The following is an 18,098-nucleotide window of genomic DNA, read 5'->3' on the forward strand; positions in this document are numbered from 1 at the left end:
TTTGTTTAGTTCATCCATATCACATGTAAAACAGACAGTGACAAATGAGCTCTGGCTTTATGTAATGCTGTTTAGGAGATCAGATGATGTTTTATTAACCCATGCCGTTTTTACTGCAGTCGTAACACACAAACACTCATGTCTGCATATTCATGAATTTGTTAAGCTAATGATGCATGTCAAATGTATTTACACAAATAATGAAAAATCAAAGAATAGAATTATTTGCATGGGAGAGGCACATTATCATTGGCAGTAGTTCAGGAATTATTGACCTGGGATCGACAACGTATTTTCTAACCAATATTAACTAAGGTTTATTATATTTACTGTATATTATAAATGGACTAGTGTAGTTACATTTTATTTTTTAGTAGTAATAGCAGTAGTAGTAGTAGTAGTTCCTTTTAAATCTTAATGTTTAGTCTTTGGTCTATCGAATGTGGTCAGCTGTATGTTAAATGTCATTACGTTGAGAACCTCCTTTGTTTCCAAATAAAAAGTGCGACTCCGGTGGGACTCGAACCCACAACCTTTGAATCACATCGCTAGATTTGCCTAGAAGTCCAATGCGCTATCCATTGCGCCACGGAGCCACCTGTTGATCGTGCCGAATATTACAGCTATTATTTTGCTCAGTCGCACGGTAAACCTTTTGTGATGCAGTATTTTTTCTGAGTGTTTGTAATTTAAAACGTTTATTTACCGGTTACATTTTAAATATTAATCTTTTACATGTTATTTTAGATCCGCGTTGTGTTCGGTCTCGTGTCATTTGACTCATGCGACACTTTGATTGGCTGCGACGGGCGGACACGTGACACGGAAGCGAAAGCAACGTGAAACGGTCAGTGTTATTAAAACTTCTATACATAAACAAATAAAGAAAATTGACAAACAAAGTTTAGTATGTGGTAATCTTACACAAGGCAAATATAGCTAAACGATCGTCCGAATTCAACAGCGAGTTCTTTGAGTTCTGCAGGAGGGCGGACGGGTTTATGGAAATTCCGTTCTGTTGTCATACGTTTTACTCTGAGAACCTCAAAGCACCAGTCTGACTTCATAATTAAGGTAAAACATTTATTTTGTTTAAAATAGTTTATTATCTGTACTTTTTAGTTGTTTTCACGTTATTCGTAATGTGATGTTGTTTGGAAGCTTTAAAGGTAATACGTTCAAAACATATTAGTCATTTATATCTGTTTTTTTTTTCTTTATGTAAACACGAGTATTGTGATAGATTGTTGCTGTATGGCAGAGGTGGATAGTGGTAAAGTATCTGTACTTTACTCAAGTGAATTTAAAAAGAATCTGTATCAGAGTGTTTTTCTTCGGAAAACGTTCACTTTACTAAATTCCAAAGCATATTGTACTGTTTTTGTATGTATATTGTAGCATATTGTATGTACTTTTTTTACGGCTCTACATTTCATAAATGAAAGTTTTTGTTTGTTTGTTTGTTTGTTTGTTTTTTTTTACCTTTAATACTTGAGAACATTTAAAATGTAGTACTTTCTTGTACAGTGTTATGCTTTGGAATGTTGTGAAGTAAAGTTTTCTAAAGAAAAACACTCTGATAAAGTACAGACAATTGAAAAGTACTTTTAAAGCAGAGTGAAATACTTCACTACTGTCCGACTCTGCTGTATGGAAATGACTAAAAAACACTCGCTCTGATTTCTGCATGTAAAAGCATGAGCGGTCAGGAGGTGTCGCTGTTGCTGCAGGAGTGTCTGAGGCGCGCAGTCAGCGGACCGAAGGGAGACACGCAGACGCTTCACCGCGGTAATGACGCACACAGCGCTGCAGAGGGCGCTATCAAGCTGATTATTTTTGACGGGCTTATAGTATCCACCTTATTTGTAATATATACACAGCTGTTTGTAACTTGAATGTGCGAGACTTCCGGTGTCATTTGCTTTTAATCATTTTAACTTTACACCAACAGTACGTTATGGTGTTTGCTGGTGTTTCTTATCAGATTATTTTAATTTATTATCATAATCATAAACACACTGATGTGTAGTGCATAAAGTTTTAGCTTTTGCTGCACATCTTTTAGTTATTTACCTAAAATCAGATGTCACAGCTTACTTCTCATTGCAAAATAAAGTGGATATGCAGCAACACATATTTACACACTTCATCCACTTAAAAATGCAAGTGGTATTTCATTTTTGTTTATTCTTTTCATTTCTTCAATACACAATTTAGTATGATAACAATGGCCTACTTTCTGTGTGCAAAACAACCAGTTCTACTAGTAATGTTGATTAAATGTTGGTTCAGAGTTACCAGGTTTTAATAACATTATCAAAACGTTAGCACAAAAACATTTATACATCGTTCATGCAATGCTTTTCAGAAACATTTCAGTAGGATGTTTTCTACTGTTTTTAAATGTTACAACTTCTCGTTTCAGATGGTTTAAAGAACATTCAAAAGTAACGTTCACATAATGTTTGCAGAATGTTACAAATGAACATTGCTTTTTTCTCTAGCAATCACACAACTGAGAACATTGAGAAATAATGTTTTCAAACAACACTGGACCCCTTTGAATTTCATTGTATGAGCCAAGAAAGATGTGCAGTGTCCACTATTCTTTTTAAAGTCTTGACTTCTGGCTCTCAGGGTCGTTTCCGGATGAGTTGAACACGCTCCTACAGGAGGCCGCGGACAGAAAGTGGCCGTTCGTTGAGGAGAAATGGCAGTACAAACAATCCGTGACATCTGAAGACAAAATTAACTCTTCAGATCTCATCAGAGAACATCTGCCGCAGTTACTGGTAACGATGAGACCGTCGCTTACGGTACATAACGGCGCTGAATTCGTGATCTGAAAGCTGCTGTGATTTCAGGTGTTTCTCAGAGACAGCATCACAGCCGACGAGCCCAAGTGGGCGGTCGCAGTGGTTTTCCTGGCCGACCGTCTGCTGTACTGGATGGACGGCTCTCATGTGCTGTTGAAGATTGCTAAAATGCTGCACAAACGTTATCCAGATATTCCCATCGCCCCTCAGGTCATCATCAGACAGGCTCGTGTTTATCTGAACACTGGTGAGCTCTTCACTCTGTGTGTGTGTTTCAGCTTTGAACCGATCCATGATGTGACTCTTTGGTTTTGCTGTGTTGCAGGTAAACTGCAGAAAGCCGAGTTCATTCTCAGCAGTCTGATCAATAATAATGCTTCAACAGGTACTGTTCACTTTCATTCGTATTTCAGCTCATTTTTCTGTCTCTGCTGTGAAAATACAGCATGTTGTTTCTGGCTGAATTGTGATTTAGGCTCGTGGACGTATCAGAAGGCCAGTGATCAGACGCTAGTGCAAGCCGTCAGTCTTCAGGTGCGCGGACAAGTGCTGCAGATGTTAGGTGAGATACAGACGCGTTTGTGAATTTACAGAACTTCAAACACACATTTCTAAGGCCTCTATATCATGCTTTTCACACACAATCTCCTACATTCCTTCTGTCATCTGATTGAGTTTTGTATCAAGGCAGTGGTCTTTTAGTGTACACTTACTGGACTGAAGCAGCTTGGCTTTACTTGATTCTCCATGAATCATTTTGTAGAAAAATCAGTGAGTGTCAAATCTGATCATGAGGATCTTTTGAGGAACGTTTGTTTCCAGAAGCTTTACTTTCACTGTTCCTCAATGGAGGAATGATCTTCACAAGCCTCCAAAACATCTCACATCTTTTGAGGAACGTTTATTTGTTCATCTCTCAATCATTTGATTGCATTGCATTATATGTTTGGATCATTTCTTATCTCATCTTACTAATAATTTATGTCAGTATCTGCTGAACTGTCTTAAAGATCTCTTTGATTTACGTTACAAGCAACAGAATTGCATCATATATATATCAGCATCTGCACCAAATTACAAATTTAAAAGTTGAGCTGTTTATTCTCACTATTTCAGACTATATGAGACATAAAAACCTGATGGATCATATGTGACCCTGGACCACAAAACCAGTCTTAAGTCGCTGGGATATATTTGTAGCAATAGCCAAAAATACATTGTATGGGTCAAAATTATAGATTTTTCTTTTATGGCAAAAATCATTAGGAAGTTAAGTAACAATCATGTTCCATGAAGATATTTTGTAAAATTCCTACTGTAAATGTATGAAAACTTAATTTTTGATTAGTCATATACATTGTTAAGAACATTATTTGAGGAACTTTAAAGGCAATTTTCTCAATATTTAGATTTTTTTGCACACTCAGATTCCTGATCTTTAAATAGTTGTATCTTGACCAAATATTGTCCTATCCTAACAAACCATACATCAATGAAAAAAATAATATATAATATAAAAAATGACCCTTATGACTGGTTTTGTGATCCAGGGTCACATATATGAAAAACATATACAAACTTGTATGTGTGTGTCTGTTATTGTAGATGTATAATGTGGTGTGTTTGTGTTCATTAGGTCTGTGGCTTGAGGCTGCTGAACTCATATGGGCATCTCTGATTGGCTTTTACGCTCTTCCTCAACCTGATAAAAAGGTCTGGACTCATTATGCACTAAACACTAGTACAGTCTGTCACTTCTTTTACCCAGGAGTTTGTCTGGAGTTGTAGTGTGTGAATATGAAACCGGTTGTTGTTTTCAGGGTATTGGAACGTCTCTCGGGCTGCTGGCAAACATACTGACCTCCATGAATGACCGAGACTTCGCTGCACTTCAGAGGAAGCCTCATACTGACTTGGTAATGTAGTCTGAAATGTCCTAAATCAGTCATTTGCCTGTGCTGAGCTTATCATCACACGCTCTTTTCCCTCGTTCAGAGTTTTCTAGGAGAGAGTCGTCATCGTCTGCTGTCTGCGGCGCGAGCGGCCAAAATGGCAGTTGTGTTCAGTCAGTATGGATCTCTGTACGTTCTGACCAATGTGGTGAGTTTTTAAGAATAAACAGAATCATATTTCCTTTTTGCTCAATCCACAAACAGTTCATTTGGTGTCCTGTGACTTTTTTTTCTAAAGCATTACAGGCAGTCATTTTTCAGTAGTGACAGCAATCATGTGATCGTAAAATTCCCTTCTTTGGTAACAGGGTTGCGAAAAATGTTACATAATATAACTGCTTATATAATATTTAGTTTGACTATTGAAGATACACTGGTTTGTACTCAATTTGTGGTTTTAATTTTTTTTAAATCAATTTCTTATGCTAGTTTTTTTTTTTTAATTATATTCCCATTTTTTTTTTACAATAGTCAGAATGATTAGATAAGTCAAAACTTACATAGTGACTTGTATATAATGAGATAAAAAGCCAAAATGATGACATACTAAGTCATAATTATGAGATAAAAAATCAAAGTGGAAAAAAAAAGGTAAAATCATGAGATTAAAATGTTAAAATTATGAGATAAGTAAAAATTAGCAAAAGCTGAAATTATGAGAAAACCATACACTATATCGTAATTGAGATAAATGTCATATTTATTATATAATTGACAAAAAAACTATTATATAAAAACTCGAAATTTTGACATACTCATAGTGATAATTATAAGGCTAAAAAGTTTTAATTGAGATAAAAAGTCATAGTTGTTACATAAAAAAAAATAAATGGATGACTTTTTGTCCAATAATTATGACTTTTAATCTCATAATTGTGACTTATATTTTCTTTCTAATAATTTTGACTTAAAATGTCATCATTTCGACTTTAATGCCAGTAATATGATTTACCAAAGCATTTTATTTCTCATGTGGCAGAAATGGGCGTAAATGTGCATTACTGTATTCATTCATTAAAGAGCAGGTCATATGGTATTTTAATGTGTCCTAATATTGAGTCCCCTACAATATGTTTAAATGCATCTAAGGTCAGAAAACATTGTCATTTTCTCAGAATATACAATTAATAAACATTTTTCAGTGATTTTGAAAGGATTTGTTCAAAGCAGTTCAGAGTTTAAGGTCTGTAAACCCCTCCCTTCCATTAGCCTACTCTGCTCTGATTGGTCAGTTGGCCAAGTCTGTGGTAATTGGCTCATTACCAAAATTAATTTTTCACTCTGGAGGGTTACTTTGAGGTGACTTGATCAGGACGTTTTTCAGTGGTAAGTTTAAACATTGTATGCGGTATGAATTGTATTGTTGCGGTATTGTAGAAAAAAAAAAAATTTTAACCACTGATTCTTCACATGATCATCTTTCAGCAGTGAAAACAAAACAAACTTACTTTCACAGCACAGAACCCAACGTCTTCTTGACATGATGTAAACACAAACTAGCGGTTTGTGGGCAGGTCAGACTGTTTGTGTTTCGCGGACAGGCGGGGATTACATAGTGTTACATAGTGTTACATAGTGTTACATAGTGTTACATAGTGACGTATATCGTAACAGGCAAAAGATTCGTTAAGGCGGTTCAGTGTCGACTGTGTCTCGATATGTTTATCATGCATTTTTTTGATTAACAACTTTGCAGACTGTTTACATTTAAGGCTAGCTATTTTACAAAGACATTTTTTCGAAAACCCATATGACCTGCTCTTTAAACAATAAGGATTATTCATCACACTGACAAACCCTGTTATCACACTGAAATAACGCTAGATGTGTTTATTGTTTTATTTCAGGTCGCCCAGGGCATTTGTTTACTGTCCTACGGTTTCTCAGAAAAATGCCCCGCGGAGGATCAGCAGACGTACCTCGCTGTGGCTAAGGAGGCCTTTGAGATCGGCTTATTAACAAAGACGACAGGAGATGTCATCACCAGCAAGCTGGAGTTGCACACATTTCTCAAAGCTGCTTACTGCTTAGCCACAACTCACAGATGGACGACCGGCCTGTCCGAAACGGTCATCTCAGCGATGAACGTCTGTCGGGAAGCAATGACTTTATTCGTCGAATACTGCGCTAGAGCCGACTCGACTTTGTGCACTGAGATCATGGCGAAGATACAGCAGATTAAGATGCTGTTGAAGGTTGAAACATTTCGTAATTCTGATCCACGCTCTTTTATTCCAGACAGCTACCGATCGATGGAGTTCGGGCCTGTTTTGTTCACACTCAGCGATTTTACAAAGGCACTGGATGTTTTTGGAAAGCACCACAAGTCTGTTTGTGAGGCATTCGAGAACGGCGTTCGAGGTGGTTCGTGCTCGACTCACGCGCAGTGTATAACGGCCTTCCAGACGGACACGGAAGTTCTCGCAACGGTGCAGAAAGCGCCAGATCACGGAGTGAATCATATAAGTCCGTTTCCCTCCAAGCAGAATTCATCTAGCAGTGGATCGTCTTTAATTCTGGTCGATCAAAGTTGTCATACTGTCGACGAACAAAGCAGTCTTGGATCTTATGAGGTGGTTGATCACTATAGTCACAATCGAAGTAGTGCTAGTCCAGCTGTTCCCAACAGCTTTAGGAACAACAAAGAAAACCAAAGTCAATCCCAAGTGATGCAACAACTCATCACAACCGAAGACGTTGAGGACAACTCATCAGAAATATCAGGCATCCAATGGCGAGACAATGAGAAGAACCTGGACGCAAGAACGTCTTCGAGTTCTGTCAGCAGTGGCTCTTCATGGGAGCGTGTACCAGGACGGTCTCAGAGCACCATAGAAACCGAGGAGGACGTTACCGATCCCTCTCATGATAGCAGCGATGCAAAGGTTGGTTGCACCAAAGGTGGAAGCACTTCTTCGTTCTCCCTCTGCGACAGCTCTGCATCACATTCATCTTGGCAAAAACTCTCCATAAGCCCCGTCGCTAATGTAGAACGACTTGAGTTAACACACAAAAGAGCAGATCAACATCTTCAGGTCCCAGACAAGATTCAAGAATGCCAAGGAACAACTCTGCCGTCCACCGAGAGTGACCCATTTGAGGAACTGGGGTTTGAGGATCTATCAACACCCGAGAACCATCGACCATCGGCGAGACCCGTCAAACCCTTGTTTACTGGAGACAACGTGCCGCCATGCAAGGACTGCTTCAAGAACTGCGTCATGGGAAGTGACGTCCTGACTGAGCAAGACTACAGATCTCTCCTGGCTGGGGTTTGTCAACGCTGCCTCGTCGAGAGACTGCCGAACAAACCGCTGCAGCCTCTGGATCCCAGACAACTGGAGAAGGCGTACGGTAAGTGATGCGTCAAGATGTTTCTTCTGCAAATTGAGATGAATGGTTGTAACAGAAGCACACGTGCCCATCTGAACTGCCAGATGCCATTGTCCTGAAGTACTCGAAGGCTTCTGACATATGGATAGGCTCTGAAACCAGTGTTTACATCGGGAAACTGATGGGTGTCCAGGGCAAACAGAGACGAGCCATTGAGGTGCAGTATCTTCACCAGGAACAACTGCTCAGCAGGTAAAACTCTTTTAGTATGTTACAAGAATTAAAAATTTGCTTAGGGGATTTGTTTTTTTTTTGTTTTTTTCATATTGATACCAATTTTATTTCCTGATTTACAAAGTAAGACACATGTACATTGTGTAAATCTGAGGAAAACAGATTTATTTCATGCATGGATTACTTCAGACAGCACTGCATGAGATTGCAGTGCCACCTAGTGGCGGAAAAGGAAACCCTTGGCTTTTCAGCTAGTGTACAAACGCATTTAAAAATGCAATACATGCCAACTGTCTCCCCAAATTTCAGAAGAATAGTTTCTAAATCAGTTTTTTAACAGAAGAGAAGCTTTTAGGTCTCTCAGCTTCTTCTGGTCAACATAGAAGCTCTATAGTAAAGCAAAGAAATGAAAAAACAACAACAATAAATTATTATTACAGTAATTACTAAGTATTTATTGATTTACAGCACAAGTTTACTGCAGTAGTAATATTTGTGACCATGGACCACAAAACCAGTAATAAGGGTAAATTTTTTTATAAAAATAAGCTTTCCATTGAGGTATGGTTTATGATTTAGCCGAGATACAATTATTGAACTGAAAATCGGGAATCTAAGGGTGCAAAAAAATCTAAATATTAAGGAAAATCTTCTATGAAGTTGTCCAAATGTTTTTAGCAATGCATATTACTAATCAAAAATTAATATATAATTAATATAATATATTTTAATATATTTATGGTAGGAAATTTACAAAATAACTTTTACTTAATATCCTAATGATTTTTGGCATAACAAAAAATCGATAATTTTGTAGCTATTGCTACAAATATACCTGTGCTACTTATGGTTTTGTGGTCCAGGGTTACATATTTCTTGGATTTGTTACATTTTTATATATTTTAAATAGCAAAATCAAAATATTGTTTATAATATTGTTATTGTTGTTATTCTATAGTCAGTGAGCAAGAGAAAAAGAGAAAAAACTGGTTTTCCTTCTTTCTTGCTCTTAGATGATCATGTGCATGATTGCACTATTGTAGGCTGAAATATTATGCTATGTACATTTGCACTCATGCAATCTCCAGCTATGTAGGAAAGGAATACTTGAAAGCTAAAGGTCTTCATGCTCACCTTGATGATGTGGAGAGACAGATGACTGCACAGTACTACGTTACCGAGTTTAATAAACGCCTGTATGATAATAACGTCACAACCCAGATCTTCTTCATCCCGTCTGAAGTGCTGCTGGTGAGATCCACTACTTTATTTGCTTCCTGTATGTTTTGTACAGTTGTTTTTAATGCAGTTTTTAATGCTTTCAGGTTTTACAGAAGGATCGTGTCATCACCTGTTTGTCTGCAGAGCCGTACATGTCTGGGACGTTTGTAAAACTTACAAACAACGCAAGAGATACAGACAAGAAGCATGACGCGACTAAATATGGCATCGCCTTTGGTCATTTCACCTACGAGTTCTCCAATCATCAGGAAGTCGTGGTGGATCTGCAAGGTGAGAGATCTGAGATCTTGAGCAGGCGTGTTTATAAAATAGAATTGAGAAGAATCTTGTCTTACTGACAAACAGGACTGGAAATGACAGTTTTTTTTGGAATTAAAGTGATATTTTATCCATTCAAAAGACTACGAAAGCTATCCCAGTTCTGCACATAAACGTAGCACAATACAGACTAAATAAAATGTAGCGGGACATGCCGTCTTTGATTGGCCACAATACCTGCAGACTGCAACCAATAGAAATGCTTCCCTATCACTGCACATCCTGCTCCTCACAGCACAGATCGTGAACGCAGACTGCATTTTGTCATTCATTATAACAAACTGAGTGTAGAGACGATGTAAATAATAGAATCAGTGTACAGTACACAGTGCTTCATTCATTAAAATGTACGTTTGTGAGATTGCGATGAACTAAGACAAGTGACAGCTTTTTAATGATTATTAAGGAGGTTTGCAAATGTGAAACTGAATTTATACAACAGTTTTATAGATTTTTGATTTCATGCAAAAGTTAATATTAAATGAGTTACATTTTAGGAGCACTGTTGTCTGATTGTGCTCTATTTCAGCAACAAAAATAGTTCTGAACAAAGTCACAGCTGAGCCGCCGTGCATCTCCAAGCACTGTTTTGTTTATGAATGAATCTTTGCTTTTAAACAAATCTAGTGAGTCAGTGATTCAATGACCCATTCATAAAGACAGTCACTTGCTTCGTTCCGAATGAATCAGCTGTTTGAAGGAATCGATTGAATGAATGATTCAGTGACACAGACAGTGACTTGCTGCCACCCACAGGCCGTTTCATTTTCATTTTTTAAGTACTTTCTATATTAAAAATTTTATATTTAAAACATTAATCCCATAACATTGTTTTTATGAAATGTATTATTGCCACCTCTGAGTCTTGTTGAACAGTCTGTAAATATTCCACATCTGTGCTCTTCTGTGCCGTGCAAAGATTAATTGTTGATGCCGTATCTTATTATTAAAATTTTTGACAAGTTTATAAATCGTAATTTTTTGGCACAAAATATGACGCACATTAAAAATTATATTACAAAGGTTTTAAAAAACTTTAAGGAATCAAATATCACCTTATAATGGGAAGGTTAATTTCTGTCATTGATCAGGTGGTGTTCCTAATTTTTTGGTGTGTAGTAGAAGCACTATTGCTCCTGAAAAGAAATGTAAGCACAGAGTCCTTAATGTAATGTAATGTTACCTTTTAAAAACTAACTGCAAACATTTTTACTAAGTGTAAGCTATTAAATATAATATACAGATCATGCAATTTGTATGTCTAAATAAGAAGTATTTTAAGGGGTTAACTAAACATGCCAATTAGAAAAAAGAATCATTCTCATTTTTTATTAAATTGTTATTTCATTTCGTTAATCAGCCTTTTTTTATATTAAACACAAGGGGTCATTAATGATGCTTACATTATAACGTGCACATTTACGCACAATTTATATTTAATTTGGCCAGAATTCCAGGTGCCTGTCTTAATATACGAAAAGGTTTAAAAAATATAAAATAAGTTTATAATTAAATACATACAAAAGGTCATCTACACACACAAATAGATTAAGCGTAATAAAATAAACACTTTAAAGTGTATTGTGGGGTGTTTTCTATCCACTAATCCAAAAAAACAAACAAACAAACAAACAAAAAGCCCCAAATAGCCCAAGAAGGTTTTGAAAAACATTCCCCCAAATTGCCCATTTTAATTTTCTCTCAAACCGGTTTCTCATCAGGATGGATAGCGGCCAACGGGAAGGGCTTGACCTATCTGACCGACCCTCAGATTCACTCGCTTTCGAAGACGAGATCCAGTAACTTCCAACAAACCGGAATCAACAACTTCCTCCAACATCAGCATGGAGACGAGTGTAACGAGATCTGTCGAGCCGCCGGACTCAAACTAATCAGATAATATGTATAAATATAACAACATCACGTGGAGTGAATTTCAACTTTTCATAGTCATTTCAATGTCAAAGAGTTTACCTGAATTTACCCTAATGTGTACTATAAAATATTAAATGGTTTATTTAAAGAAATGTATAGGCTATTAAAAAAATGCTGTTCATATGAGAAATGAGGAACTAACTGTTATCAGTCACATATTACCTGATCACAAGAACCTTTGGATGCAATAAATGCAGTTTCACATTGTGAAATATGTGGGTCACATTCAAGCAGAGTCATATGACAGTGTCATCATTAATCATCATGTGACTGAAACCAGATCAACTCCATTCCACAGACACACACACCAACTCCACTGGTCTGGTCATATCTGCAAGTCACTCTCACTGTGTTATTAAGAACATACACAGCAGATGTGCCATATAATCACCAGCAGTTAACAAAGAAAAGTAAACTGCAATATTTCGGACAGAGATGGAAATATCGGAAAACACATCATTTGAAAGCATACTTAGAGAAAATCATACTGTTATGCTGTGTAATGCCTATAGTGCTTATATATGATATGATCTTATGAGCTTATATATGATCTGCCAATACGGTATGATATGTAAAATATTATTATATATATGAGAGGAGATTGATATAAACACACAGGGTTTGTAAACACACAGTATATGGAATGATAAATGATAAATCTCTCTTAAGTTGATGTGGGTGTAATGGTCTCAGAGGTCGTGTTGTTTTCTGCTGCTCCACACGTCATGTTCTCCCGAGAGCCGACGGATGGAAAAGCAGGCGGCGGATTCCGGACTGAACTCTGTGGAGTGAATGAGGAAGTCCTGGATGTGTTTACCGTCAGGAGCTTTAAATGCAGTGAAAGCAGTGAAGTTCAGCACACACACATCTGAGCTGCAAACATGAAGCGGCTGCTGGGTCTGTGTTCGGCTCTGCTGCTGCTGCTGTTAGTGACCGGAAGCTGCTCCGCGCAGAAGCCGCGTCGATGCCGTAAGTCTGAAAAACTACACGTTCATGTCTGCTGTCTAAAACAATACAGATAATAATAACCCACGCTAATTTTAAGTTGTTGTTTTTGTCATTTTTATTCGTTTTCCCAAATCTGCATATATAGTTCTTAGTCATTTGTTTGTTTTAGATGATTATGTGAGCAATGTTGCATTACGTTTTTAAAATCGTTTTCTCAGTTAATGTTTAGTTCATTTCAAGTGTCTTCCTGAAGTGATTTTAGTTTCAGTAATTGAGACAGTGTTGAAATTTAAGATTTTAAATTGAAATGTATTGGAGTTTTTAATGGTTACAAGTAGTTTATGAGTTATGAATACTCCGTAATAATTATGCAAAAACATGGAAACATGTTGACGCATTTAAAGCGCGTCTCTTGAACCCTGGTGAAAAAACAGCATATGCTGGTAGCTATGTTTTGATGCTGGTTTAAGCTGGTTCTTAGCTGGTTTATGCTGGTCATGTTGCTGGTCAAGGACCAGCATAAATCAGCAACAAAACATACCTAACCAGCATATTCTGTTTTTTTTTTTTTTAACCAGGGAACTGTCTGTAATCTGATCTTTCATTACAGTCAACATGTAAGAAACAATGTGCACGTACAGTAACCAGAGCTCACTGACCGCAAACCCGACACAGAAGTGAGAAACACACTGTAAACCTGTTTCTGAATGTTTTGCATGAAGTAAATGATGTGGTCTGTGTTACAGGAACTCCACCGCTGCTGTCCGGCAGTCTGGGCGTGGTGAGTTATTATTATGAATTATGATATAATAAACATTAAATGAAGACAGAAGAGCTCATGAACCACCGTCCACTCCCATGATGCATTGAGAACCGGTCTCTCTCTAGACTCTTACACTACTTGTATATTTGCATTTCTGTATTTTGTTGTTGTTCAGAAGTTTGTTGTCATTCTTCTTGGAGCTGGTTGGTTCAGTTCATCAACTCTAGAATGTGAACAATAAATATAAATCTGTTTTTTAAAGAAACCTCTACTGCTCACCACAGCTGCATTCATTTGATCAAAAATACAGTAAAAATTGTGAAATAATATTACAGTTTCAAACAGCTGTTTTCTGTGTGAATATCTGTTAAACTGTAATTGATTTCTGTGTTGCGCAGCTGAATTTTCAGCATCATTACTCCAGTCTTCAGTGTCACATGATCCTTCAGAAATCATTCTAATATGCTGATTTGCTGCTCAACAAACATTTCTGATTATTATCAACGTTGAAAACAGTCGTGGCTGCACAATATTTGTGTGGAAACGGTCACATATTTTAGTTTTGCAAGATTCACAGATGATTAGAAAGTTGAAAAGAACAGCGCTTGTTTCAAATAGGAATCTTTTGTTACATTATAAATGAAGATTCAGATGCAAAAGCCCCTAAATCCATCTGCCCTGGTGAAAAAACCAGCATATGCTGGTAGGTATGTTTTGATCCTGGTTTAAGCTGGTCCTTTGCTGGTTTTTGCTGGTCATGTTGCTGGTCAAAGACCAGCATAAACCAGCTAAGGACCAGCTTAAACCAGCATCCCAGCATCAAAACATACCTACCAGCATATGCTGTTTTTTCACCAGGGTGACGTATTTCTCTAAAATAATCATTTCTTTCTGGCTACTTTGTATAGGTTTCTATGCAAGTACTGGTACTTCTGTTTGGGTTGAGGCTGGAATTTAGCGAGTTTGAAGTAAAAGTATTTGATGGACGTATAATATGTGTCAGGAGCATTCACTCACGATCATCATCTCATTTTTGACTGAGATGGCTTTTAGCTGGTTTTACATCTGAACTCTTCACATATTTTTACTGTCACTTTTGATCAGATTGATGCATTCCTAATGAATTGTTTAAATGTTACTGATCCCAAATGTTTAGCTTGGTGGTTATTTTCTTCTTATTTGCTAATATGTATTAAAACACGTAACGGCGTGTGTTTCAGAGCGCTCGAGACGGGCAGGACTGGGCGGTTGCCAAATATCGCTATGATGCCTTCGGCCAGCGCATCCGTTTATGGGAGTTTGGTCAAGTCCAGAGCAAATCGTTCCATGTGAATATGCTGTTCCTGTTTCGCAAGGTGAACAATGTGGAACTACACAAACCTCTGAAATGTCAGCCTTACAGGAACAGAAACTGAGCTCTACATCCTCATCAATGCAGCTTTAATACACAGAGAATATTAATCAAAAACATGCAGTTCATAGAAAAATGGATGAAGCGACAAAAGTGCAAAAACACAGAAATCTGAGCACTCTGTTAATATTTTACTCCGTTAAAAGTCAAAGCATCCAAACAATTATTTGCTAAATTCACCAGATGTTAACCGAACTGAAGCCGTCTTTCTACATGGACAAATATGCACAATTGATATGAAACGATCTGCAGTTGTTCATCTCATCTGACATATAAGTTAAAATGATGACTTTAAGAAAGAGCAGACCTGCACTGAGAGCCATGCCAACTTTCACCAATTCAGTTCGGTCTTATAACATAAGTTATGTCATAATGTTTTATCTCATAATTTGGCTTGTATCATAATTTAGATTTTTTTTTTCATCTCGTAATACTTTTTTTTTGTCAAAATTGTTTTTTTGACTCAGTTCTGAAAAGAGTCAAAATGATGACAATGCATTGAAATGATGACAGTTAATTAAGAGATTTAAAAAAAATCTTTTTGTTGTCATTTTGAATTTTATCTCACAGGTGTAATTTTTAAAGCCACAATTTTCCACTTTTTGTCATAATTATTATTTTAAAAGTCATTCTTTTAAAAAAAATCATCTCATAAGTGTGACTTTTTATGTGGTAGTTTTGACTTTTTGTCTCGTAACTGATGTATCTCAGATAGCACACGCATGTCTGCAAGATGTCTGTTAAAGATATCTTCATCTGGAGCCATCTTTAACAAACCAATTCTGATAAGAATCTTTAAGATGTCAGTTTTACATTCATTCCAAATCGTAAACATTTTAAAGACATTTGCTAAATTTTCTAAATTTGACGTCTGACAGGGAAACGTCACAGAGAGGTATTGCAGATGAGAAAAATCCGTCTTCCAGATGTAAACGTGCACGTCTCAGGGATGTCATCATTTTGAGTTTATCTTATCATTGACATTTTGTCATAATTTTGATTTTTTATTCCATAATTATGACTTTTTTCATCTTTTTATCTCAGTTATTGTGTTTTTCACATAATTTCACATTTTTATCATGGGATTCATCATCATTTAAAGTCATAATTTTGACTGATCTCATAATTGACTGTCATAACTTAGACTTTTTTATCTCTGACTTTTGACCCTGACTTTTTATCTTCTGTCACTTTTAAAGTCATAATTGTGATTTATCAACGCATGATTTTGTTTTTCCATACTTGTTATGTCATGAAGTGTGTGTGTGTGTGTTTCTAATGCTTTCTTCATTGATTGTCTCAGGGTGTTGCATACACCATCGACTACAAGAACAAGACGTGTCAGAAGAATCCCCTCCACACCGCGTTCCACCCCTCACAGATTCCCCATAATGCCTCACTGCTGTCGCAGGTGGTTCTGGGAGGATCGTCAGGGCCTGGTGAAGGTCTGTTGGTCAACACCTGGACGGGAAACGTACCTGAGACTGGAGGTGAGCGTCATGTGGATTTAACCATAACTCAACAACAGGTCAAAGAAACAATGAACGATGAGTAAAGGCAAAGATGCTTTTTTGATACGACTCAAAGTGCTCAAAGGAATAAATATTAGATTTAAAAAAATAAATTTAAAATAATATAGCAATATATTGTATGATATAAAAATAATAATAAACATAATTGATCTGTAGGGTGCAGGATAAGTCTCCACTGAGAAAAAACTTTTCAACCGGCTCTGCTGCAGAATAACTTATTCTTGATGAATGAAATCAAACCCCGTCCCGCAATTTATGTTTCGCAGAAATCTGTCCGATTACAAAGTGAAAAGCTTTGCAAATTCTCTTTCCAGCTGAAGTGTTTTAGATGAGCAGTGCATTAATGCTGGTTAATGTTTCATCTGCAGAAATTCCCATTTAAACTGCTGTGGAGCGTCATTGCCTACATTTAGTTGTTGTTGTTCAATCCCCAGGTAAATATCTGGCCACAGTCACGGAGTTCGGCTGCTTGCCGGTGTCGACGCTTTACTACACCGCACAGTCTGGTTGGATCACCACAACGTAAGAAACTCTTTATACAGTAAATCAAAATCAACTGACAAAAGCAAATTCTATTCAAATACAATATATGTTTTCATGCATCAGTATCAATCACTGCAGATCTTTTCTCTGACCCTGCTAATGATTATAATTGGTCATGTTGATTTTTTTCAGCTATTTTAATGCGGTGAAGGGGATCGAGGACCCGGAGCAGTTCATTCCTCCTCCGTTCTGCTCCGACGTAGAGACTGAAGACGAGACGCTTGATTTCTTCAGCGCCTTCCTCTGAGGAATCATGCTGTTTAACATGCTGTAACTCTGGAATCACGTTTTCTGATGATTTTAACACTCTGAACCAATGAATGTTTTCAAAATGCTTTTGTTAACTGTTTCTTTTTAAATGCTGTTGCTGCTCTTTGTAATACAATCAAATGCACTTTAATCATTTATAAAAGGTCAAAAATAAATTGTTTTTTTTTCTTAAACACTAAATCTGAAACGTCTTTTGTTGCATCATATTTAAGATTTTTTCACCAGGATGTTTACGTTTTACATTTATGCACTGAGCAGCAATTTTATGAAGATCATTTAAAGAATTTTTAAAACTAAGAAAATTGAAGGAATACATTGAATGGAACACAATACATCAATATGAGCTTGAAAAATCAACTCAAAGTTTTTCTTCTCTATTCAGAGAGATGTGTTCTTGTTTTAGGGAAAAACTCAACTTTTGTTCATTTTCTCAGAAAATAAAACCACATTTTCATTTTGCATCTCCAGTAAATATATCTAGTAAAACAAGATACACTGTTGTATTGGATGCACCGTTTAGTACCATGACTTTTTGACTTGATCACATGACTTCATGCTCACAGGTATTACACATACAGTATATATATATAAAAAAACGAAATCAAAAAAATTTTTCCCATTAAAAAAAAAAAAAAAAAAAATTCTCCCATCCAAAACATTCCTTTTACCTTCTTAAAAAACTTTTTGCTTTCTCAAAAAACTCCTAAAACAAACATCTAAAAAAAAAAAAAGAAAGAAAAAACCCAAAATGCTTATCATAAAAAAAAAAAATCTCATCAATTTTTTTCCTCACAGTTTTTT

At 36.6% G+C, this 18,098-nt stretch overlaps 2 protein-coding genes and 1 non-coding gene across 3 annotated transcripts; 2 read left to right on the forward strand and 1 right to left on the reverse strand.

The window, feature by feature from the left end:
• Positions 1-505: 505 nt before the first annotated feature.
• Positions 506-596, reverse strand: trnar-ucu (transfer RNA arginine (anticodon UCU)). Its single transcript is given in 2 exon segments — positions 506-541; positions 560-596. It is a non-coding gene; the product is annotated as a tRNA-Arg (tRNA).
• Positions 597-841: 245 nt separating this feature from the next.
• Positions 842-12,060, forward strand: alpk1 (alpha-kinase 1). Its single transcript, XM_051114391.1, has 14 exons — positions 842-1,074; positions 1,697-1,788; positions 2,638-2,792; positions 2,865-3,063; positions 3,142-3,201; positions 3,292-3,378; positions 4,453-4,529; positions 4,637-4,732; positions 4,812-4,916; positions 6,616-8,122; positions 8,206-8,353; positions 9,424-9,586; positions 9,661-9,847; positions 11,617-12,060. Exons 2-14 carry the CDS (start codon positions 1,698-1,700, stop codon positions 11,793-11,795), a joined length of 3,054 nt encoding a protein of 1,017 aa, XP_050970348.1. The 5' UTR covers positions 842-1,074; position 1,697; the 3' UTR covers positions 11,796-12,060.
• A 553-nt stretch (positions 12,061-12,613) lies between these two features.
• Positions 12,614-17,477, forward strand: epdl1 (ependymin-like 1). The gene is made up of 6 exons (XM_051114392.1): positions 12,614-12,799; positions 13,525-13,559; positions 14,762-14,896; positions 16,256-16,442; positions 16,919-17,006; positions 17,160-17,477. The coding sequence occupies exons 1-6, from the start codon at positions 12,712-12,714 to the stop codon at positions 17,272-17,274; spliced, it is 648 nt and encodes a 215-aa protein (XP_050970349.1). The 5' UTR covers positions 12,614-12,711; the 3' UTR covers positions 17,275-17,477.
• Positions 17,478-18,098: the final 621 nt, after the last annotated feature.

The sequence above is a fragment of the Labeo rohita genome, chromosome 7, assembly GCF_022985175.1.
Source record: "Labeo rohita strain BAU-BD-2019 chromosome 7, IGBB_LRoh.1.0, whole genome shotgun sequence".
In the NCBI taxonomy this organism is placed as follows: domain Eukaryota; kingdom Metazoa; phylum Chordata; class Actinopteri; order Cypriniformes; family Cyprinidae; genus Labeo; species Labeo rohita.

Bases quoted from the DNA above. Each gene is read 5' to 3' on its own strand.
- epdl1 (XM_051114392.1), top strand. From the start codon at position 12,712: ATGAAGCGGCTGCTGGGTCTGTGTTCGGCTCTGCTGCTGCTGCTGTTA. The intron at 12,800-13,524 runs GTAAGTCTGAAA...TCTGTGTTACAG, and splicing joins GCAGAAGCCGCGTCGATGCC to GAACTCCACCGCTGCTGTCC. The intron at 14,897-16,255 runs GTGAACAATGTG...TGATTGTCTCAG, and splicing joins TGCTGTTCCTGTTTCGCAAG to GGTGTTGCATACACCATCGA.
- alpk1 (XM_051114391.1), top strand. From the start codon at position 1,698: ATGAGCGGTCAGGAGGTGTCGCTGTTGCTGCAGGAGTGTCTGAGGCGC. The intron at 8,123-8,205 runs GTAAGTGATGCG...CTGAACTGCCAG, and splicing joins ACAACTGGAGAAGGCGTACG to ATGCCATTGTCCTGAAGTAC. The intron at 9,848-11,616 runs GTGAGAGATCTG...GTTTCTCATCAG, and splicing joins AGTCGTGGTGGATCTGCAAG to GATGGATAGCGGCCAACGGG.